Below are 23,806 nucleotides of genomic sequence, written 5' to 3'. Positions count from 1 at the left end.
TTATCTGGAGGGCCGGATATGATTACAGGAGCGCCTTGACTTTGACACGTGCTATATAGTAACACATATTCCTGTTGGAAAATGTTTATATTTACTTATACTATATATTATTTGCGACGTTTACCGTTATTTTTTTCTTTTATTCTAATTTGAAATCTTTTTTATGCTTACTGCTCTGTTCTAAGCCATTCATATTCAGTAATAATAATAGTTTCATGTACTGTTGAAATATTTTGTCCAAAAAAAAAATGCTGTTTTTCCTGTTGTACTTCCGGCTTGGAGGTTTATTGTGAAAATCTCCGGAAGTGCCGCGCGCTCACCTTTCCGTCAGCGCGCTGAGCTCGTGTTGGTTTCTGTTGGGTCCGCCCCTGTCCTCCCGATGAATTTCGCCCGTGCTCGTCCAACCGAAGGAGGAAAAGGAGCGCGGAGAGAGCAGGAGGCGCGTTAGCGAACAACAAACAGCAACGAGACTCACAAACCAACCAGCCGCGAGGCTGCAGTCGGAGCCGTGCCCACAGGTGGTTCTCCGCGGTCGGTGCGGCGCTCCGCAGAGGTCCCCTCCCGGTCTGTGGACGGATAGTCAGCTTGGCTTCTCTTGAAGGAAACCCGCCTGCGTCGTCCACCCGCCAGGTAAGGCTCCCGTGTGCTAACCACGAGCGGCGTTCTGTGACGGCTCCCAGCAACAGTTGGTCACCGTGAGCTCCGCGGTTCCTCCAGCTGACGCCCCCTCCCGTTTAGCAAGTGCCTCGTAGGACCCCCGTGCCACCCCCAGCTGGTTGATGGAGCTGCTCCCCGTTGTGTCTTGGAGGTGGAGTTGAGCAGGTGACGGCCGGAGCTGGCGTCCAGCGCTGCACGGGCCTCCTGCTCTGCTCTGTCCCCGCAGGCTCCACCTCCCGCTGCTTCTGAGGGACTCGTGAAGAGCTGGTGGATTGTTCCAGAACGGAGAGCTCTGCTGGCCGTCAACACCAGCAGCTGCATTGTCGCTGGAGCAGCAGACAGAGGTTTCTGTTTGGAGTCTTCAGCGTGGAGGCCGAGATGTTCAGCCCTGCTGATGCCCTGCCAGGGGGCAGAACACAGACTGGCCATTGATAAGGCCAACTCATTAGTACTCCATGCACCTCCATCAGAGCCTGATTCCACGCCCACAGACACACATTTCCTGCCTCCATCCTGCGGTCTGCTTGGGTGTTTCACTCTGGGGGAGTGAAAGACCCCAGAGGGCGAAGGAAATGCCCCAGATGTCATAAGAGCCCAGAGATAAATGAGCAAGAATCTGAGCTTCAGCTTGACTCAGCAGAAATGTTCTCACACTATCAGAAACTCATTCATGCAGAGGTACAGCGGTCGACCTCTGATTGGAATCGCAAGTTCAGTTCCCAGCTTACTGCCCATGTGGTGATGTGTGCTTGGGCAAGACAGGGAATCCCACATTGCTCCTGGTTACACCATCAGTGAGTGATGTGTGTGTGTGTGTTTGGGCTGCCACTAACGATTATTTTTATAGTCGACTAATCACCCATTCTTTTTTTTCCAATTAGTCGATTGATCAATCCATGCGCAAAGTTGATGTAAAGCACACATCTTAACCATCATATAGCATTACCTGCGATAATGCTAGTGTGAATGCTGTAAGCTGAATGTGGCTGCTGAAGATGCTAGAGCTGATAGCTAAAAATGCTGAAGCAGAAGCTTGCTAAAATATTAGCTACAGGTAAATCCCAAATTAGCCACAAAAGTGGAAAAATGTCAAATTTTGTCAAAAACAACTAGCATAATACCAAAATATAAGTTAAAGTCCAAATTTAAAAAAAAAAAGAAAAATGTCTAATTTTGCCCTAAACAGCTAGCTTTATTCCTAAATATTAGCTAAACTCCAAATTATCCTAAAAAAATGGAAAAAATGTCCAATTTTGCCCAAAGCAGCCAGCACAATGCTAACAACTAAACTATAAACCATTCTAAAAAAATAACAGGGAAAAATGTATAATTTTGCCAAAACACCTAGCATGTAGCTAAAATATTAGCTAAAGTGCAAATTTGCCAAAATAAAGATGAAATGTCTAATTGTGCCAATATTTTAGCATATTGCTAAAATTTTAGCTAAAATGCAAATTAGCCTAAAAAATTGAAAAATGTCCAAATTAGCCTAAACAAATTTGTTAAAAATTATAGCTAAACTCCAAATTTTCCTAAAAACACAGTAGTTGCCAAACAGTTTAAAGTTTGTCTCCAGCTGGAAGTTTGCATAAGTTTTTAAGTGTACAAAGTTTTTGAAGGATTAGAACAATTTCTCATTCATTTCCTTTAGGGCATATTTTGCTCAATATTTAGAAAACTATTAAGTTTATAAATACACAAAGTACCAACAGTACTGTCTTGAACAAGCTGAACGTTTTGCTACCTAGATTACACAAATCGAGTTTTTATGTGCTGAAAAACATGCTTTCTGTATGTTTTTCGGCACATAAAAACTGAATTGAGCAGGAGAATCGCTATAGTGTGAATGATTACTAAAGATTCACACGATACAGACGATGAAGATGATAGTTTATGAAACTTTTAATGAGTCGTGCAGTCTCTGTCCTTCATTAGTTTTTGGGATTAAGCCAAGATTAAATCTAATGAGTTTAGCATCTGAAACAAGTATTTTTTACTAAATATAAAGTTTTGCTCACACTGACTCAAATATTTAAAAATTGCAATTATTTTTTGGTGCTGAACACTCACAACTTTGTTCAACTTTACTACATTCTAATATAAAGTAACGACTAATTAAATTAGTCATCGATCAGTGGTGGCAGCCGAGTGTGTGTGGCTGAATGGAAGTGGATAAAGCGCTTTTGACTTTAGAGAAAGGTAGAAAAACACTATATCAGCATCTGCCATTTACCATTCAGAATAAATGAAGCTGATGAAGGGCTGAAACGGCGTGAGGCGCCGCCTCGGGTTAACCCTGCGTCCAGTCAGAATCACTGAACAAAGTTGTGGTCCTGCGTGCAGCATGGTTTGTTTGGACGCAGCGTGAGGAGGAGCGCTCACATGCAGCGCTCAGGAGGCGTCTGCCTGACAGAATGCTGCCCGACTCGATGGACAGCTCTGAGGGCCAGATTCAAACATGCAACAGGAAGACACCAGAGGAGACTGGAGCTTCTCGTCACAGGATGTGTTTCCTCATAGTGCTCGCTCTGTGGAATCCCCTCTGCTTCGCCGCTTCAGCCTGGTGAAGGCACGCTGGTGACTTTTCTGAATGCTCTCACTACTTCCTTCATAACCTGGGTGATTCACAAAGTTTCTCCAACATGTTTCCCTCACTTTCAGCCAAAGTGAAAGAAGTCTCCATGAGAGCATTTGCTATTCTGTACTCTTCTTAATGATGCTGAAGCCTGTTTCTGTCGCAGCTCAATCCTGTTAAAAGCAGAAATCTCAAGTTTCATTCAAAACATAAAATGTTGACCTAATTTTCTATTGAGAGGATTTTGTTCTTCAGATTTGATAAAAGCTGGTTACAAGATTTTCTTTTTAGAATGTTCTTACTGAGGTAATATACTTTTAACGTCTGTAAATATCTGTTTTTAACCCTCCTGCTCTCTTATGGGGTCCAGATGACCCCACTTTTAATGAAAAAATATCTAGAATAGCACAAGGGTTACATCAGGGGTGTCAACCTCAATCGCACAAGGGGCCAAAATCCAAACACACCTTAGGTCCAGGGTAGAACAGGATAAACATTTATTGAACACAATAAAACTACATTTTTAAAACCATAACTTTTTAACATAATGATGAACTAGATATATAACATTTCCTGTGATAAGGGTAGTGTGAATGATGTAAGCTGAATTTGTCCACTGAAGATGATAGAGCTGATACCTGAAAACGCTGAAGCTGATACACAGCTAAAATATTAGCTAAATGCCAAATTAGCCTAAAAAACTTAGATTAGCCAAAACAGCTAGAATGTAGCTGAAATATTAGCTAAACTTCAAAACAGCCCAAAAACTGAAAGAAGCCTAAATTAGCCAAAACAGCTCGCTTGTAAATATTAGCTAAACTCCAAAACTCCAAAAATGCCAAAATAGTCCAAAAAGCTAGCAGAATTCCAATTCTTTAAAAGTTAAAAACCATAACTTTTTAACATAATTATAAATAATAAAAAGGTAGTAATATTATTCCAGAATAAATCAACATAAACCTCAAATAACTGTCAACATTTTACTCTCCATAACATCTATCTTGTCAAACTTATACGCGCCTTGAGTTTGACACATGTGGGTTACAAGAATCATTCTAAAATGGGTTGATGCAAGAGATAATCGTCAACAGTTTCTTAGATTCTTTTCTGCTAACAAACACCCTAGGTTTCCTGTTTTTTCCTCAGAAGGACACTGATGCTGAATGTCTCGGGTTGTGCTAAAGCACCACAGGGATGGCTCTGTCCCTGGATCCACCCTAACTCTGCATGGTTAGTGCCCAGTCACAGTTTACACGAGCACCGGTCCAGCAGGGGGCGCTGTGTCCTTTTACTGGCACTCATGGCCATTGACTGTATGAGAGAACTGGACTGAGCGAGTGTGACTACACCCATAGAAAACGGCTTACCTCTGGCTCCAGCAAAATAGAGTCAATTAAGTCGCCATTTCTCCACGTTTCTCCACCACGTTTCCATGTTTGAGCCAATCAACAGTGATTGGTCCAAGTCGGTCTAAGACACGTTTCTATGGCAACTCCTGTCGCCAATAGACCCTTTTCATGGTGACGTCAGACAAAATGGCGACGGGGCCAAAAATGCGAACATTGACTTCAAGTGTTCTGGTTTAGAACGACAAAGCTGACAGCTGAACGCTGTTTAACACAATTTTACATAAATAATAAAAGGTAACATTACCAATTTTAACAGAAAAATGTACAATATTTATTTTATAAATGTCCTGCTGAACTGTATTTTAATTTCATGCCTTAGATCATTCACAAATCTAAATGCAAATTTGAATAATCCTCCAATATTGGATATTTTATAGAAAATATCGACCTTTCATTTGAGCAGATAATATTTTAATAGGTTCTATTTTGCTTGATGTTATTTTCACGTATTTTAAGTGCGATCGGCACAAAAGCTGATAGAAATTCATGTTGGCCACATTTAATACCTGCAGCAACGACGCACATCTCTGCATGTCTGCACGGATTATAATCTCTTCCCAGAATAAGTATACTGGTTTACTTGTTACTTTGATATTTTAGGGGATAATTGTAAGAACAGGAATAATTTTATTCAGTAAAAAATGTTCAGAGCAGCTATCGAGCCACAAAGTTTCAGCTTTCAAAATAAGAGCGGCCAAGTAAAAAAAAATAAAATAAAAGTCTCTGGCTGAAAGTATTTTATAACATTACGTGGAAATAGTCACTTTATTTTTTTGCAACCGTTTTCAATAAATTTGATCCTTTTTTACCTTTATTTTCCCACAGATCAGACACAGTTATGAACAAAAACAAAGAGGAGTGATGTTAGAACCACGGCTGAGCTAACAGTAGAAAACATTACAACAGTAATAAGTTTGACTTTAATGTCAGACACGCTGAATTTGTCTGACTTTTGTTCTGTTTACAAAGATTATGTGAGAACGTAAATTTAGACAACTTTTAACCGATGAGAATGGATCTTCTGCAGCTCCTCGTCTCATAGCCAAAGCTAATGCTAGCGTTAGCATTAGTGCAAATTTAAAAAATAAAATCCCAATTGCCTTCATAATCAAACAAGCAGCATTCAGTGAAGTACATGTAACCTTTTTCTAACTTTAACCAGGTTGTCAGAAAGAAATTATCGTTTATTATGTTCCATAGGAATTTGGAGAAGCAGCTGAGCTTCTGTGTTCTGACTGCAGACAGGATTACTGACATTTGTACTCTGATTTGTGATCTAAGAGAGGAAAACGAATACAACCAGCTAGGACATTTTTAAAATAAATATTGTACACATTTCTGTTACAATTGGTTAGGTTACCTTTTATTATTTGCATAACATTGGATTAAACAGTGTTTAGGTGTCAGCTTTACCATTCTAAGCCATATAAACCAGAATCAACTCTGTATATGACCAGCGATGTGTGACGTCACGTGAAAAGGGTCAATCAGGAATGAGCTTGTTGGAAGGCCACTCCCCTTCCACTGAAAGCGGGCTCAGGAGAATCTGTAAATAAAGTGGGCACTACATGTTTTTACTGAGGCATCTGATTGGTCAGTTTATAACTTAAATAATTTGCGTTGAAGAAAAAATATCAGAAAAAAAATTAGGATTAGCAAAAAGACGTTAGAAATAATGCATCAGATCATTCTGACAACAGAAAGACTGAGGGGGAATTCAGACTGGAAGTGTCCCATGGTCCAGACAGAGTCTGCTCTGGATCGAGTCCTGAAGCTTGGATTCGGTCTGTTTTCAGACTGCAGTCTACAGGAAATGTTGGTTTCAAACTAAAGCTTGTAAACAAAACCAGTCTTTGGCCAGGAACTACGAGGGTGTGGCAAAGCAACGAGAGGCAGAAATCGGGGAAGTCCTGCCCTTTGCAGTCCTTGTAAGAATGGTTCACTTATTCAAACCTTATATTTCACTGACCAATTTAGAACACCTGTACTGTCTAGTTTAATATCATTTTTATATATAAAGGGTATATGGAGTCAAAGGTCACCTGTCAAAATGAGTTTGATGGAGAGAATATTCCTTATCTCTCTTATCAGTTTAACATCTGAAACAAGGAAATATTTTTCTCTAGAGATAAATTTTTGTCTCACTGACTCAAATATTTAAAAAAGTACATTTTTGGGGGCTGAACGCTCACAACTTTGTTCAACTTTACCACACTCTGACTCTATATAATATAACGTAACGACTAATCGACTATTAAATTAGTCGTCGACTATTTTAATAGTCGATTAGTCAAATAATCGTGGCAGCCATAGCTCTGAGCATGGAGACTGAGAAACCTGGACCTGGATCAAGGTCCACTGGTGTATTTAGACTGGAAATTAGTTGTGGATTATCAGTGGAAACGACCTCTTGTTCACTTTAAGCTAACCAAACGTGTCCAGTCTGAATACACCCCAAGTATTAGCCATCTGTTTCTCTATAGAAGTCTATGGGCCTTTGGATTCTTGGAGCCAGCAGGTACTTCCTGTTTGGAACACCGGGGGGAAAGAAAGCTCAGTCCAGTACTCATATACTGTCAATGGTCTTGGCTGGCTTTCACAGCACCACTATCCTGCTTTCAGTCCAGGCACCAGTGCCATGGCTTTAAATTCCCATTCCAACTTTTTCTGTTGTAAACGTGTTCCCAGTGATCTTTTAATCATGATTATGCACTTTTTCAGCAAAAATCAAAAACCCTGTGTTTTGTTTTTTTAGACTTATTTTCTGCAGAGCGGCAGGACCTCTGGTGCTGTGGGCAGGGCTGTTTGCATGGAGGGAACCAGACGTTGATATCCCAGCATGCTGTCTTTTACGCTCTCTCCTTTTTAGCTTACAGCTGCTCACAACCCAAAGCATTAACAATATATATATATATATATATATATATATATATATAGGGTGATCAACATCAGAGCTTTCCAGCCAAACAGTTTAGATCCAAATTCCAGCTCAGACGCGGACAACAAAGACGTTCATGGATCTATTTATCTGACAGTGGATGCATCAGAATCAACATGATTTGAATAAAGTAATACTCTGAAATTCAACTAACAGCATTTAGACTAGCATTATTGCAGATAATGCTATACATCTAGTTCATGATAGTGTTAAAAACTTATGGTTTAAAGTTTTAAAGGTGTAGTTTTAGAGTGTTCGATAAATGTTTATCCCTCGACCTCAGGTGTGTTTTGGATTTTGGACCCCTGTGTGATTGAGTTTGACTCCGCTGTGCTAAACCCTGACAGGATCTTTGGCAAACGTTTAGATAAAATGTCAAAGTTCCTGTAGATGTGTGAGCTTGTCGTTTTGGAAGGACTCAGAGCGCTGCAGTTGTTCCAGAAGAGGCTGATAGAGGAGTGGGCTAGTGGTGTGGTCTTAGTGTGTGTGCGTGATAGTTCTTAGCATTGTGAGTCACAAGGCCTGCGCTCTCTGAATTCCAGCCTTGGAGCAGCTCTGTGATGGACGTGAATTTACCTTCTTTATGAAATCCAGCTTTGCTCCAGCTCTCCTTTATTTTAGAAGTCACACATGATTGTAGTTTAAAAAAAACATATTTTCTAAATAGATTTCTATAATTCTTTATTTAAAACTGTTGACATTTTTCTCTGGTTTAAGGGAGCTGGAGGAAATGAAAAAGTTCAATCAGTTCTTTTACCTGACGGACTTCCTTTAATGTTGTATTGAGCTGCTGGGCTGCTGAAAATCTTATTGTGGAGTCCAGTAAAGTGTGCTGCTTTAATCAAACTGATGTTTAACCCGTTTGGGACAGGAAGTGGATGACACTGATGGCATTACCTGTTTCTTCTGTTTGGTTTGAGGGATTGTAGCGGGACACAGAAAGAAAACACATCCTGGTTTTTGTTCCAGTTCTGTTTGTGGAGATGGTTGCCTCACACCTTCAGCGGTATATGATGGATAAGCTGATCCCAGAGCAGTAGAGCGACCTCCTGACCGCCTGGGGAGGCTGTTTGGGCCCACAGAGGTGCTCTGGGCCTGTGCTAACATGCTTCGTCGGGAAACATGCAGACAGAGACGGTTTGATGTGAAACTGTATCTTCTAATATGAATGGATGGTGGACTTGAGCAAACAAGTTGACTCGGGTTCAGCCTTTTAAAGTTTCTTTCTTGCCTATTTTAGAGCACTTTTCTTTTTCAGTTATGATGTTTGGAACAGAAGGTGATTCATCTACTCTGACTGTATACATACAGACCTTTTTCTTAAAGGGGCCATACCATGAGTTTCTTAAACCTTTCAGTGTAAACTATATCCAGATGTATGATCTATTTTACCTCTGGAACATAAAAAACACATTATTTATGAAATATTAGTTATTTTTGTGAGTTTTATCCTACCTGGAAGTAAAACGACTCGATTCCTGAGGCTGCCGTCCATTTCATGACGTCATCCTAGAGCCGGTAGAGACCGTTCGGATTTCATTTCGTCATGATTTTAGGGTCACGATTTGGATCATCTTTTCGGATCAGTAAAAATAAAACAACTCCAAAAAACATAATAAAACCCTAAAATTTATTTTTGGAAAAACTTCAAAACAAATATTAAGTAATGTTAGCTCATTGAGGTCTATTTATTAAAAAAATACATCTTTAAACTTTGAAAATAAACAAAATCCTAAAACGTAGTTTCTGATTTTATTTACATGTTTTAGACTAAATCTACAAAAACTGAGAGAAAAGAATGCTCAAAAATAGTTTGGAATTCCATCTGGAGTACTCCTCAAAATGCTGATATCCAAATTAAATCATACATAAATCAGTTAAACTAAACTTTAAATTGTTTTCTGGTATTAATTGTTTTATTGAAACTAACTCTGGGAACATTTAAACGTTTGAAATAATTGTTATCTGTGAAGCGGAAGAAGATGGATGGATGGTTATCTGTAAAAGATGGCGCTTTTCCTGGAGATTTATGACCTCTTTGGCTTGCCGTACTGTCATCCATGTTATGGAGCCAGAGCTTTCCCCTGTGAGGGACAGCTGCTGCTATGGCGGATCCTAACTGGAAGATTCTCTGAACCCATATCAGAGACGTGTACCGATGCTTTTATTCAGCTCTTAAAATGAAATAAACCTGATGTTTCACCATCAGTTTCCTCCATGATGAAATTGAGAAAAGTTTTTGCTGGAAGCTCCTCCCACACGCAGCGGGAACTTCGAGTTAAGACTTTTTGATAACCGTCAAGCAGCTACTTTAGCGCTTATTAGAACAAAGATGATTTATATGAAGTTGACTTGAATTGCATTTGATGTGAACGGACAATTGATTTCACTTATGCGAGCATGGACATTGTCTGCAGTACACGCGTGTACCGAACTGTGGTTTCTGATCCTTTACACCCCTAGTGTGAACAGATCAAAATGCCCCTTTGGGGTTCTTTATTATGAGGAATGAACAGTAGAATACACTTAAAACCTCAAAAAGCATAATTTTCATGGAATGGCCCCTTAAAGTCTATTAACTATGAATAGTTGATGACTTTGGTCTAATTGATTTGAAAATAATGATTCTCAAAACGGTGCAGTGGTTGGCACTCTTGCCTCACAACAACAAGACCCCGGTTCAAGTCCCGGATGCATGGGGGACCTGAAACAGAACCACCAATGGAGGACCTTTCTGTGTGGAGTTTAATTGTGGAGGTTTATTGATGACTCTAAATTCTCTCTAGGAGTGAATGAGAGTGTATGGGTGTGTGATTGAGGCCCCGCCACAGACTGGCGACCTGTCCCGGGGGATCCCGCCTTTGTCCATAAGGGTTAGGCTCCGGCAGGCCCATGAACCCAAAACAAGTGGTTAAGAAAAATGAATGGATTCTCAAAGCTCCTTGAAGTAAACGGAAGGATGAAAGTTTCTCTGCAGCCACTCAGAACAGAGCTCACCTCTGATTGGATGCAGAGCGAGAAACCGATAAGATAACCGTGTTTGGAGTGCAAACTCTGAGGCTGAAGTTCCTGGTAGAGTCTGCTGTGGGGTCAGATTTTAAGCTGTCCCTCACTCACACTGGCAGTGTTCTCTGGGAACTCTGCATGAGGCAGACATCAGTGTTGGTGTCAGAGAGATGGTTAAGCACTGGAGTTTATTCATGTAGAAAGGGGCTGATCGTCTTCCTCCCGGCAGCTGAACAGATAGAAAATCCTGACCAGTGAAGGAGCTGCTTTACTCTCAATCTGCCATCAATATTTTAAGAGTGAGGATTAGGCTTGGATATCATTCCAAAAGTTACAATAGCTTTTGTATTCTTCACTAAAAGAACAGAATGCTCTCAGAGCACACAGTTTTAATATCTTTGTATTTGCGAGGGTCACTGCAGCATCACCAGAATCAAACATGCAGCGGGCGCTGACCGCACCAGTCCCTCAAGTCGAGTCTTTCTGGACTGACTCTGCTCTGTGGGTCACTTGGTATCAGACTGCAGACAGAAAACAAAATTAACAGGATTTCAGTTTTACTTGAGATCTGATTCTGAAGGATGCCTGATTTTGGGAAACTTGTGGATTCTCTCCTCCACATCTGTCTGTGTCTCTATTTTGGATGTGTCCATACATGCTTGCCTCGGTCACATGACCTACGCACCAAATCAACGTCTTCAGCAGGAAAGACACATTACTGGTAAGCTGAATATCAAAGGTAACAATCGTCTTCGGACAGGTGTGTCCAAAGTCAGGCCTCGAGGGCCGGCCTCCTGCTGGTTTTCGAGAAATCCCGCCTTACTTGCTGCTGATTACCTGGATCAGGTGTGTTTGGCCAATAAGAAGCTTCAATGGCAGGTAGGACTACCACAAACCATTATATCAATATTCAACTAATTACTGGTTATTTTTTCTGATTAGTCGACTAATCAGGTCATCTGCAAACTGGATGTAAATCACACATCTTAACCACCATTAGCTTTAAACTAACTAAAAATAAAGACAATGAAGATGATAGTTTATTAAACTTTTATGAATCGTGCAGCCTCTGTTCTTCATTAGTTCGTGGTATTAAAACAAGATTAAATCAAATTAGAGAGAGATAAGAATATACTTTCTATCAAACTAACACCTCGCCCCTCAAGGTGACTTAACAATTCTATTTTTAAAGGGCATATTGGGTCAAAGGTCACCTGTCAAAATGAGTTTGATGGAAAGTGTATTCCTTATCTCTCTAATGAGGTCGTCATCTGGAACAAGGAACTATTTTTAACTAAAGACAAACTTTTAGTCCCACTGACTCAAATATAAAAAGTACATTTTTAGTGCTGAATGTTCACAACTTTGTTCAACTTTACTACACTCTGACTCCATATAATACAAAGTAACGACTAATCAACTATTAAATCAGTCGTTGATTATTTTAATAGTCGATTAGTCGATGATTAGTTGACTAATCGTGGCAGCACTAATGGCAGGTTGGTTCAAAGACATGTGGGACACCAGCCCTCGAGGCCTGACTTTGGACACCACTGTGTTAGGATGTTCATTGTGTAGAGAGCATCCTAATGTTACAATGAGGTGACGTACACAATTCCCTCTTATTATCATATTTAGAGAATAGCAGCTTTATGATTGTCTTATTTATGTATCCATCACGTCTGTCACGCAGATCTGTGGAGCCAAACAGGTTGGAAACCGCTGCCATAGGTACTGACATAAAAGATTCTCTAAAGTCTAAAGCCTGAAAAGTGTTCAACTCCACCCCCAGCACTTGTTAGATATTCCCAGCAGTTGATGGATGTTGTGAAGCTCTGCAGACGTGTGGACAATCAAACGGCTAAACACACTCATGATGCTGTCCTGACCCACCGGGATCTTCCTCAGCTCATTCAGTTTTTACTTCCTCCTCCACATAATCCTGGGAACAGACGGGAGAGTCATGCCTCCTCCTGTGAGCTTCACCTCTAGTTATGGACAAAGGCCAACCAAAGCAGCGTGTAAATGGGAGGTGGTGGTCCGGCAGACATTTGTGTATTTACAAAGCACTGCTGAGGGACAACTCTATTTGTGGTCTTTTCTAATCCCCCAAACTGTGGGGTGGGTCTTCAACCTGTTAGGTCTGTGTGCAGGCAAAAGAAGATCTCTGCTGTTTGTTTGACTGGGTGTTAGTCCAGACTAGGTGTGTTAGTTAGTCAACTAATCGACTATTAAAATAGTCAACGACTAATTTCATAGTCAATTAGTCGTTACTTTATATTCTATGGAGTCAGAGTGTAGTAAAGTTGAACAAAGTTGTGAGTGTTTATTACCAAAAAAATTACTTTTTTAAATATTTGAGTCAGTGAGACAAAACTTTATCTCTAGAGAAAAATAGTTTCTTGTTTCAGATCCTGAACTCATTTAATTGTGTGAATGTTTGGTAATCATTCACACTATAGTGATTCTCCTGCTCCTTTCCGTACGTTTTTCACACTTTCAGCATCTTGGTATCAAAATGTTCGGCTCGTTCAGGACATTACTGCTCGAATGTTTGGTATTTATAAACTTAGTTTTTGAAATATTGAACATTATATGCCACATAGCAAATGAATGAGAACGTCTTCAAATTTCAAAATATTAAAGAGATTAGCAAAAAGACTTTAAATATATTCATGGGCTATGTTTTCATCTTTATAGTAGTTAAAAAAAATGGAGTTTATATATTTGATTAACATGCTAACGTTTTTGGCTAATTTGTTGTCTACTGGGGTTTTTTAGGCTTATTTAGAGTTTAGCTTCTATTTTATCAACAGGCTAACGTTTTTGACTAATTCAGTTTACTGAGGAATTTTGGGCTAATTTGGAGTTCAGCTTCTATTTAAGGAACACGCTAAATATTTTTGCAAAATTGACATGTATTAGGGATTTTTAAGTGATTTTACTACAATTTTTTTTCTGAAATTTAGGTAAACTTCAGCCCTTTTTCATAATTCTTTAACGAAATTTCCCTTCAAGATTTTGCAAATAGCTTTTGAATTTTCAGCAAATCCCCTCAGAAATTAAAGTAAATAGCTTCACCATTTTCAGCAAAAAGCTTCTGTATCTTCAGCAACTACTTTCAGCAAAAATTATTCACAATAATATTAACACAGGTAATGCAACTTTTCTAGTTTAATCTCGTTTTAGAAACTAATGAAGGACGGAGGCTCCACATTTCATTAAAAGTTTAATAAACTATAATCTTAATTGTCTTTATTTTTAGTTAGTTTAAAGCTAATGATGGTTAAGATGTGTTTTACATCCACTTTGCATCTTACCGGATTAGTCGACTAATTGAAAAAATTATCGGTAATTACTAGTGGACTATTAATATAAAGGTTTGTGGCAGCTCTACTCCAGACCTGCTGCCAGTGTTTTGACAAACATCCTCTGGTGGACAAACAGGAGGCTCATGTTTGTCACATCTGTTGGATGAAGAAGGTGTTGATGAACCACAGCAGATTTCTGGATCAATCATGTCTGTGAGGTTTGGACTATAGAATGGAGAGCCAGCAGTTTTCCCTCTGGGAGTTGTAGTAGTGCAGTACTGTCTTTCTGCCACATGGCGGTGTTGTCTGGCTGATGTTTGCGTGTGAATGCACAGCTTCCCTGTGGTCCTGTAAGCATAAGAGCCGAACAGTCTGGTGTACATCGGTACATGTCGGGTCCTGACAGAACGTTGCAGCTTCTGAAGCTCCTGTCAGGTGAATGGCTTTGGTTTGGTCCTGACAGCTCCTTAGGCTGTAGGTGAACTCCAGAGGATCACATCACCGACTTGAATATTTACGGACAAGATAAAACTGTTCCCGAATCGCTCTGCAATAATTCTGACTGTTTTGGGTTTGTTCTGAATGCGTTCCTCTCTTGATTGATACAGAATAGCAGAGTTGTGAGCCAGTCGCTGCAGCAGTGTTTGATTTCAGGGATGGTATCTTTTCTATTTGAGGTGGTAGAACAAGTTAAAGCAGTTCTGTCAGGCTGAACTTGTTTGATTGTTTTATAAATACTCCCACACACAGGAAGACATATTTCTTCCCTTTATATCACCTCCTATGACATCCATTGTATTTCATAATACAGATCTCCTAATATGGGCATATCCTGAGAGGGGTGAGAGTCCAGCCGGCATAAAGCTGCTTCCTGTTAGGCAGGTGCAGCAGAGAAGTCGTGGAAATGACTGAGCTGTAAAACGGCGACAATTCCCACATATCTGCATGTTATCATTGATGCTGTGAGCTGACGGGGCGAGCCTGCAGCTCACCTTAAACACTCATAAACATGAATCATTGATGAACAATGTTGAGGAATCTGCATGGAGTGAAGCTGGGGCAGAGGCCACGCCCCCTCTGTAAGCCCTCTCTGAGAGTCTGGAGAAGTTGGCAGGCTCACCAAACAAAGACCGGTGTGTGCTGGATGGAGATGAGCTTCTGCACCTGCAAAAGGCCCAACCAGAAACTTCTCCTGCTTTCAGCCCCAATTTGTTGTGTTCTGTTACACACAATAACCTTCTGTCTTCTCAAGCAAAGTTTCTATTCCCTTAATCACTATGGACTGCAGCCATGGCTTCTCTTCTGGTCATGCTTCTCGTAGGTTTCCCTCTGCACTTGTATTATTATGTCTTGTATTATGTTGTTCTGGTTTTCTGCATACTTGTTCAGAAAAGTCCCTGTCATCTGTGTAGATGATGTGAATCACTGGGTTCTGAAGAAAATGCTGGCCGAGCTTCAGATAAAAACCAGCTGACTCTTTGTCACGACTCGCATGCCAAACATTCCATCATGTTGTCTGCTGCTTAGGAGTCAGATCCTTGTTTTTAGTGGTGGAGGTCTGTCCTTGTCTGTTTGCAGATGTTTTGGCTGATCCCTCATGTGAAAAAGTAGCTGAACCCCACAGAAATTTAACAGTTTTGGACAGATAAACTGAAGCAGGGCTCACAGGTTCATCTATGCTCTGCTACATTTTCATTGGCTTATTTTTTTACTAATATTTGTTTAAGTATTAGCAAGAATGAGACCAGTTCTAACTCATACAGCATGAAGTTACTCCTTTCTCTGGCAAAAGTTATTTTTATTCAAACCAAACCAAGTTTCTTCTTGATTGAATCGGCAGGTGCATCCTAAAGATAACTAGATATATAGAATATCCTTGGGATAATGCTAGTGTGAATGCTGTAAGCTGAATTTGACCGCTGAAGATGCTAGTGCTGATAGCTGAAGATGCTGAAATTGATAGCTAAAAACGCTGAAGCTACTAGTAAGCTGAAATATTAGCTGAATGCCAAATTAGCCTAAAAAACTGAAAAAATGTCTAATTTACTCCAAAAACAGCTAGCTTAAAGCTGAAATATTAGCTAAATTTGAAATTACCAAAAAAAAAATTGAAAAAGACTAATTTTTCCAAAACAGTTATCATGTAGCTGAAATATTGAATAAACTCTAAAATAGCCTAAAAACCGAAAAAAGCTTTAATTAGCCAAAACAGCTAGCATGTGGCTAAAATACTATCTAAACTCCAAAATAGCCTAAGAAACTTAAAGAAGCCTAATTTATCTAAAACAACTAGCTTAAAGCTAAACTATTAGAGATGGGATGGAGTACTCCATGGTTGTTATGGCAACGAGCACACGGAGGGAGACGCAGATCTGCGGTCGGTTTTCTCGTTGAAAAGTATAGCCTTCACTTAGCTCGAACAAAAGCTCTTAATCGTTTTCCTCAGAGTAAAAGTAAAAATTCCATCAGAATCCAGAGATGTTGGACTACGTTTACTGTGATTTTTTTTATTTATTTATTTATTTTGCCTAGGTATATAGAAGTACTCGCAAGTAAAAAATGAACATCCTCAAAAAAATTTCTGACAAGAGTTAATTGGATCTAATTGGAGAAATTGTCTGGTTTTGCTGATATTTGGGGCTGCTGCAGGAAAACTACATGGCTCAGGATTTTCAAAGTTGTATCGTCTGAAAGCCAGGAAAAATGTCTACGTTTGAATGTAAAACCTTCTTCTGTGAGGGACACAGTAGCAGAGTTTAAGCAAATTGAAATACCTTGAAGTGTTTTCCTCACACTCTTCCTCACTCTAGTGACTAGTTCAAACCGACGCTCAGATTACATTCACTTACATTTATAACTAAAAACTGGCTCAAAGATGACATGTCGAATAGGAACTTTGATATTTTAAAAACCATAAGGAGTTTTAAAAATGAAAATAGTTCACTGAATAGTTTGAAAGTTGATTGGTTTCTGTTGAAGGTGTTCCTGACCTTTTTTGTTTTGTAGAGCTGAAAGTTTTTAGGTGAAAAATGGGAATTTGAAGATCCGTAAACCATTTTCAATGGATTTTAAAAAAAAGTAATAGTTGGTTGAATAGTTTAAAAGGTTGAAGAGTTATGATGTTGAAACTTCTGAGCACCCAGCTCCTAAAAGAGCTGAATATTTTGATAGCTGAATGAGCTGAATAGGTGAAGGGGCTGAAGAGCTACAGACGGACAAAAAAACGTACGAAAGAAAAATGGATCACTATAGTGTGAATGCTCCACAGCATTCACACTATAGTGAACAAAGAGCTGCACTTAAAAAAAGACTACATTTCAACAAATACTAGCATGCTTTGTAAAATGTGGCTGATCAAAGCCGAAGTGTGCACAGCCAGACCAGTTTTCTAACCTCACCTTAGTGTTCTCCTCCTCCAGCACAGTCTGTTCCACATGTGTAGCTGGGCGGGGGCCCGGGGTCACCAGAGCTGCAGTACGTTTGAACAGCTCGGTTATCATGTTTTCCTGAAAAGCTCTTTGAGCGCACTGCTGTCCTCAGCTGGTCGAACCAGAGACAGAATCTCAAAAATCTCCCACTCCACCACAGAAACGTTGGCCTGTCAGCACTGTCATGGTAGTGCATTTTTGGGACAGATCATAGGGGTTGATGAACGGCTGAACTGGTGGCGTTTTGGTACTATGAGCATATGAAGCTCTTAAAAAATTGTAGACAGGCACTTCTGCAGAAATGTGTATGGAAAAAGGGATTTCCACGCTTTTTGGTCAGCATTACATGGTCTATAGAATCTCTACTTTAACTAGAAAGGTGGTATCACCTGCAATAATGCTAGTGTGAATGCTTTTGCTGAAAGTAGTCACTGAAGATGTTAAGGCTTTTTCTGAAAATGGTGACACAAATTACTGAAAATGCAAAAGCTATTGCAAAATGTTAAATTTGCTAAAAGACTGGAAATTTTGTAAAAGAACTATGAAACAGCGCTGAAGTCGATCTAAATTTCTAAAAAGAAATTGTAGTAAAATTGTTAAAAAATCCCTAATACATGCCAATTTTGGAAACACATTTCGTGTGTTGCTTAAATATGAGCTGAACTCCTAATTAGCCCAATAAACCTCGATTCCAAATTAGCCAAAAAAGCTAGCCTGTTGCTAAAATAGAAGCTAAACTCTAAATTAGCCTATACAAACCTCAGTAGATAACAATTTACTTAAAAACGTTAGCATGTTGCTAAAATATTAGCCAAATTCAAATTAGCATCAAAAACTTTAGTAAGGCCAAAATAACAAAAAAAAGAAAGCTATATTGTTGCTACAGTATTAGCCAAACTCCAAAACAGCCTAAAATTCCTCAGTAAACTAAATTAGTCCAAAACGTTAGCCTGCTGCTAAAATAGAAGCTAAATACCAAATTAGCTTAAAAAACAGGGTATATTTTGCTTAATATTTCAAAAACTATGAAGTTTATGAATACCATGAACGAGCTGAACGTTTTCATATCCAGATTTCAAAAATCTCTGAAAGTCTGATTAAGGTTTTACAAGCCGTAAAACATACAGAGAGGAGCAGGAGAATCACTACAGTGTGAGTGTTTACTAAGCATTCACACTATAATACATTATATTGTTCTTAGTTTTCTAATAGTTTTCAGGAGGATCTTTTGTTTTTGAGGCTGAAGCCTCAGTGAGGATTCTCCCTCTCTGTGGTCACATGCACATAGATTCTCGTTGGTCTTTTGAAGAATCTGTGCTCTGGTCTGACCTGATCCTCCTGAACTGTTTCTTCTGTTGATCCCTCCTTCCTGTTTGACAGGCCCCTGTCCCGTCTGCATTTGTTTGATAAGCATGTGCTGAGTCCGTGACGATCCTGCTGTCATGTTGGTGACAGTGAAGTCGCAGTGATCCTGCTGAGTTCACGATTCAATAGTGAGCATATTTACTTTCTGTGTGGACGCCTGAATACCATAAAACAGCTGGACTTTGGCACACAAGCTCCATCACACACATTCATCCCATTTATGCCATCACCTCTGTAAATCAACCGCAGTTATTTTCTGATGTGTTTCCCCTCCCTAAAAAGCATGGCAGGCCCTCTTTACTCCACCTTCACTGCTAACACAGATGCAGTCAGAGGAGCTCGGGGTGGAGACTGGAAAGACTACGCGCGTTTGTTTATTGTTCCATGAAGGCTGGGCCGTGTTGGAGCAGAAATGGACATCTATTGTGTGAAATCTCTGCCTTCATCATGAATGGTCTCTTTCACTGAGGGGCTGACAATAGCTGGGAGTTTTATGGAGTTGTATGGAGCTCTCACGCCGTTCGTCGGTCTCAAGTGCAGCAGCTCCTGCATGACCTCCTCCTTCAGCTGTAAGCCCGTCACTCCTCTCTGCAGTTCACCTTTCCTGCAGGGCTGCATCCACCCCAGTGAGGCGCTGCAGCTGAGGCCGAGCCCGCCGTCTCCTCAGCTGATTTACGTCTGCATTGACGTCTGAACGCCTTTATCTGCCACAGGCCTCTGTTTGTTTTGGGCTGTTTTACTCCTGATGATGGCCTGTCACTATGGGACTAGAGGCTGGTGAGCCCTGCTGTGGAAATGACAGAGAGCTGGATCAGCTCATACCATAGAACTCTTCATCTGAAACCAGGATTTGAGGATCCAGCAGGGACAGAGCTGTGGGATATCTTTAGAACACACTCCCGTCAGGGATGCTCCACATCCTGATGCTAAAGACTGTCTCTGAAAGGTGTTTACATCTGTATTTCTGGTCTCTCTCATGATTCTCCTGCTCCTTTCTGTATGTTTTTCAGCACATATAAAAACTCAATCACACAAATATTGAGCAAAATATGCAATTAAGGAAATGAATGAGAAATTGTTCTAATCCTTCAAAAACTTTGTGCACTTTGAAACTTGTGAAACACCATTCAGACTTTAAAATGTTCAGCAACTACTGAGTTTTTAGGGTATTTTGGAGTTTAGATTTTATTTTTAACAATGCTAGCTGTTTTGGCTAATTTTGGCTTTTTGTCGCATTTATTTAGCCTAATTTGTAGTTAGGCTACCATTTGAGCAATATGCTAAAATATTGGCTAAATTAGTCATTTTCCAGTTTTTTAATAATAGCTTGAAGTTTAGCTAATATTTAGCATTGGGCTAGCATTTTTTTGGGCAAAAATTAGACATTTTTCCAGTATTTCTTTTGGCTAATTTGGAGATTAGCTAATATTTTAGCAAACTTTCAGCTTCAGCATTTTTTTAGCTAGCTCTCAGTTTTAGCATTTTCAGCTATCATCTCTAGCATCTTCAGTAATCACATTCAGCTTACAGAATTCACACAAGCATTATCGCAGGTAATGCTATATATTTAGTTTTTAGTTAGCTTAAAGCTAATGATGGTTAAGATTTGTGCTTTACATCTAGTTTGCGTATGACCCGATTAATCGACTAATCTGAAAAATAATCAGCGATTAGTCGACTGTTGAAATAATCGTTTGTGTCAGCACTAATTCCTAACTGCAGGGCGTAAACAGAAAGCTGTCTCTGCCATTTGTGTGGATACGTGTGATTTCATGGGCTGCACATGTTTGACTTGTCACGAATGTGGGTCACGTCTTCTTAGTTTGAACCCGATACGTCTGGTGGTTTGTTTTGTCTTATTCTTGCTGCAGACAAGCTCATGTTCACTAAAGCTGTGGCATTTTCCACCAGGTTGCAGTCGGTGAACCTTCAGTGCTTGTGTCCTGGATCCTTTTAGCATCAGAATTCCCCGTCTGCAGCAGACAGAACCTGCTCATGCTGCTGCAGAAGACCAGACTTGTGTTGTTTGGAGCTCATGGTTTTAGCATGTTTCCAGTGCCCTGCAGCATAGTCTGGAAGTGTTTGTTGCAGAGGAATATCAGCTTTCTTCTTTGTTTCTGCTGAGGTAATCTGCTTTGAATGATTTGCATTTATACCCAGACTCTCTAACACATGTGGGCAGGTTTGAGTGAGGACTGTTGTTGGAATTGAACCATCAACTCTGGTTAGGAAATTGCTCTTCCCATCTGCAGTGGTCGCAGTAAAGAGGGAGGGGTCCTCCGTGCCATGCTTATCTCTGAGAACATACCTGCAGCTCTGCAGGCGTGTTCCATGTTAGAAAACAAGTCTGAAGAAGGAAACCTGAGGCTTGGATTTGCTTCTGAGCACTTTACCCAGCAGCAGGCCTGATGATGTGGTCGTGATAGCGATGTGAGGTCAATGTTGACAGTAAAACAGCAGAGCTGTCCCTCTGCTCAAAGTCACACCTCAGGAAGTTGTGTCTCTGCTAGAAAAGTGCTGGGTGTCAGCGGTCCATGAAAAGACTACGTTTAGCTATCCTGCTTAAGCAGGAGGAGCGCTCAGGAGTGTTTAGGGACCAGAGGAGCAGCACGTGTCTGTGTGCGAGCATCAACTTCAGCAGCCTCATGGTTGTGACCCCGACTCTGCAGGAAGAGAACAATAAAGAGGTGAAAGTTGGGCTGCATGCTGGATCCAGCAACCCTGTGACCCCAAAAGGGATTCAGAAAATTGAGATGAAACGTGGTATAAAGTCAAATTTCATTCATCTTCTTGGCCGTTTGTCTATTTCTGGGTCACAGAGGTGCTGGAGCCTAACCCGGCTATTGATGGATGAAGGTCGGATACACCTGGACAGGTCGTCAGTCTGTTGCAGGGCTTCAGTCAGAACCCCCCCCACCCCAAAGACAATTGAGAGCAGGAGTGTCGAACTCAATTACACAGAGGGCCAAACTCTGGCCCTCTGTGTAATTCTATCCGGCCCTCCAGATCAGTTTATTTTATTGTTATTAATGGTCCGATGTTATCTTGAGCTTATTTCTTACTTGTATAATTTTGATGAAATATATTTTTATGTAGAGTAAATATTGAGGTTATTTAAGGTCTAAGTTGATTTATTCTGGAATAATATTCCTGCTTTATATTATTCACAATTATGTTAAAAGTCACAGTTTGAAAGTTTTAAAAAATTGGTATTTTGGCATTCAATATGATTTTCTTTTAGACTATTTTGAAATTTTAGGCTAATATTGCAGCTACATGCGAGCTGTTTTGGCTACGTTTTTTTTTTTAGTTTTTTAGGCTAATTTGACATTTAGCTAATATTTTAGCTGGCTATCAGCTTCAGCGTTTTCAGCTATCAATTTCAGCATCTTCAGCTATCAGCACTATCATCTTCAGCGGTCAAATTCAGCTTACAGCATTCACACTAGCATCATCACAGGTAATGTTGTATATCTCGCGATCTGCTCCTGAAAATTAATGTATGAATATTTTCGTAACATCCAACTCGCTGATACATGATCTTTATAAATTTAGTAGTTAGTAAATTATCATGTAGTGAAAATAGTGATTCCTCTGAAATAATGAATTATGTTGGATTTTAAATCATGAACGAAGCCGAATGAGCGGGGCTACTCCCACCAGAAGTAAACAAATCTTCAAAATAAAGTGTCAGTGAAGCTTCCTGTTTTCAAAGTAAAACTAGCGAGAGCTTTTTTTAATAAGTGAAAATGTATTGTTTTATATTGTAATATATATCGTTATTGTGATGTAATATAATTTATATCCTGATATAAAAAATTTTCCACATTGCACTATTTTGGACGGTGGGAGGAAGAGGTCAGTCCTTATAGAAAACCCACACATGCACGAGGAGAACATGCAAACTCCACACAGAAAGGCTCTCCATTAGTGGTTCTGTTTCAGGTCCCCCTCCAGGGACTTGAACCGGAGATCTTCTTGCTGTGAGGCAAGAGCGCCAACCACTGCACCATCGTGCAACCCAAGTCAAAGTTGTCAGAAATTAAACATCTTTATCTCAACTGTAATGTATGGTGAACCAGGAGAGTCTGTGAAACAGACTGAACAGTTAGAAACGTTTCTGAAGTTTTTCCAAACACAATTAAAGGCTCATTGGAAAATTAGTTTTTTGAGCTTTCTACTATAAATGTGGTTGTAAAAGTCTGTCCTCTGTGAGTTCAGACTTGAAGTGTACTCTCTTTCATGCGTCCCACCCCCCAGTGACATGGAAGAGCAGCTGATAATATTTATCCCTCAGAGGCCTGATTTCCAGCAGCCATTCTTTATTAGAGGAGCAGCAGATATTTCTGAGGGACCACACAGGCTGCAGCCGACAGAAGCCGCGTCTGCTAACAGCCTTTTGTGTTCATCAGAACACACACGTGTGTGAGCGACGGTGTTAATGGCACTGACTCATGATGCTGCTGATCTCAGCACTTTGAACTCTGTGTTAATGAAGTGCACGTGTGTGTGCGTTTGTGCATATGCCTTCACGTGTGCTTTTCTGTGTGCATGCTCATAGATCTGCATGTGTGTGTGCGTATAGGCAGAGCTCTGTGCAGTTGGTGGTCTTGGCTGTTGTAGAGGGATGGTCTTCATGTACATGTGTACAGAATGTCCTCTACTCCAGTCTGCACATCACCCCCCCCCCTTATCAGAGGGCTGCACAGAGGTGACCCACTTTAGCTGCAGAGGTTATTTTTAGGTGATGAAGGCGTGACCTTTCCCTCCTTCTCCAGATTCTGTCTAACTCTTTGATTTGTGGGATCGCTCATCATTGGGATTGTTTATCTACTTCTCTGGGTTTACCATTGATGTGTATTACGGCACATGTGTCAAAGTCAAGGCCCGGGGGCCGGATCCGGCCCTCCAGATCATTTTATTTACCTGTTATTAATGGCCTGATGTTATATTATTTCTAACTTGTATAATTTTGACAAAACATATTTTTATGGAGAATAAAATATTGAAAGTTATTTAAGGTTTAAGTTGATTTATTCTGGAATAATATTCCTGCTTTTTTACTATTCAGAATTATGTTAAAAAGTTACTTTTTTTTTTAGGCTATTTTGGAGTTT

At 40.1% G+C, this 23,806-nt stretch overlaps 1 protein-coding gene across 2 annotated transcripts in view; it reads left to right on the top strand.

Moving 5' to 3' along the window:
* Nucleotides 1-300: 300 nt before the first annotated feature.
* Nucleotides 301-23,806, top strand: part of gng12a (guanine nucleotide binding protein (G protein), gamma 12a) — a 27,396-nt gene continuing 3,890 nt past the window's right edge. Inside the window, exon 1 of one of the 2 annotated variants that reach the window (XM_024268929.2) lies at nt 301-630. Coding sequence is in view for 1 of the 2 variants with exons in the window: in XM_024268928.2 (XP_024124696.1) it covers nt 19,598-19,635 (38 nt within the window). In the remaining variant the exon portion in view is untranslated. Of the gene's footprint in view, nt 631-19,427; nt 19,636-23,806 lie in introns of those variants that run through there. The other variant, XM_024268928.2, reaches the window with a different exon arrangement.

This window comes from Oryzias melastigma, linkage group LG17 (genome assembly GCF_002922805.2).
Source record: "Oryzias melastigma strain HK-1 linkage group LG17, ASM292280v2, whole genome shotgun sequence".
NCBI classification, from domain to species: domain Eukaryota; kingdom Metazoa; phylum Chordata; class Actinopteri; order Beloniformes; family Adrianichthyidae; genus Oryzias; species Oryzias melastigma.
Note: the sequence above shows the minus strand (reverse complement) of the source record. Positions and strands in the feature narration are given on the sequence as shown.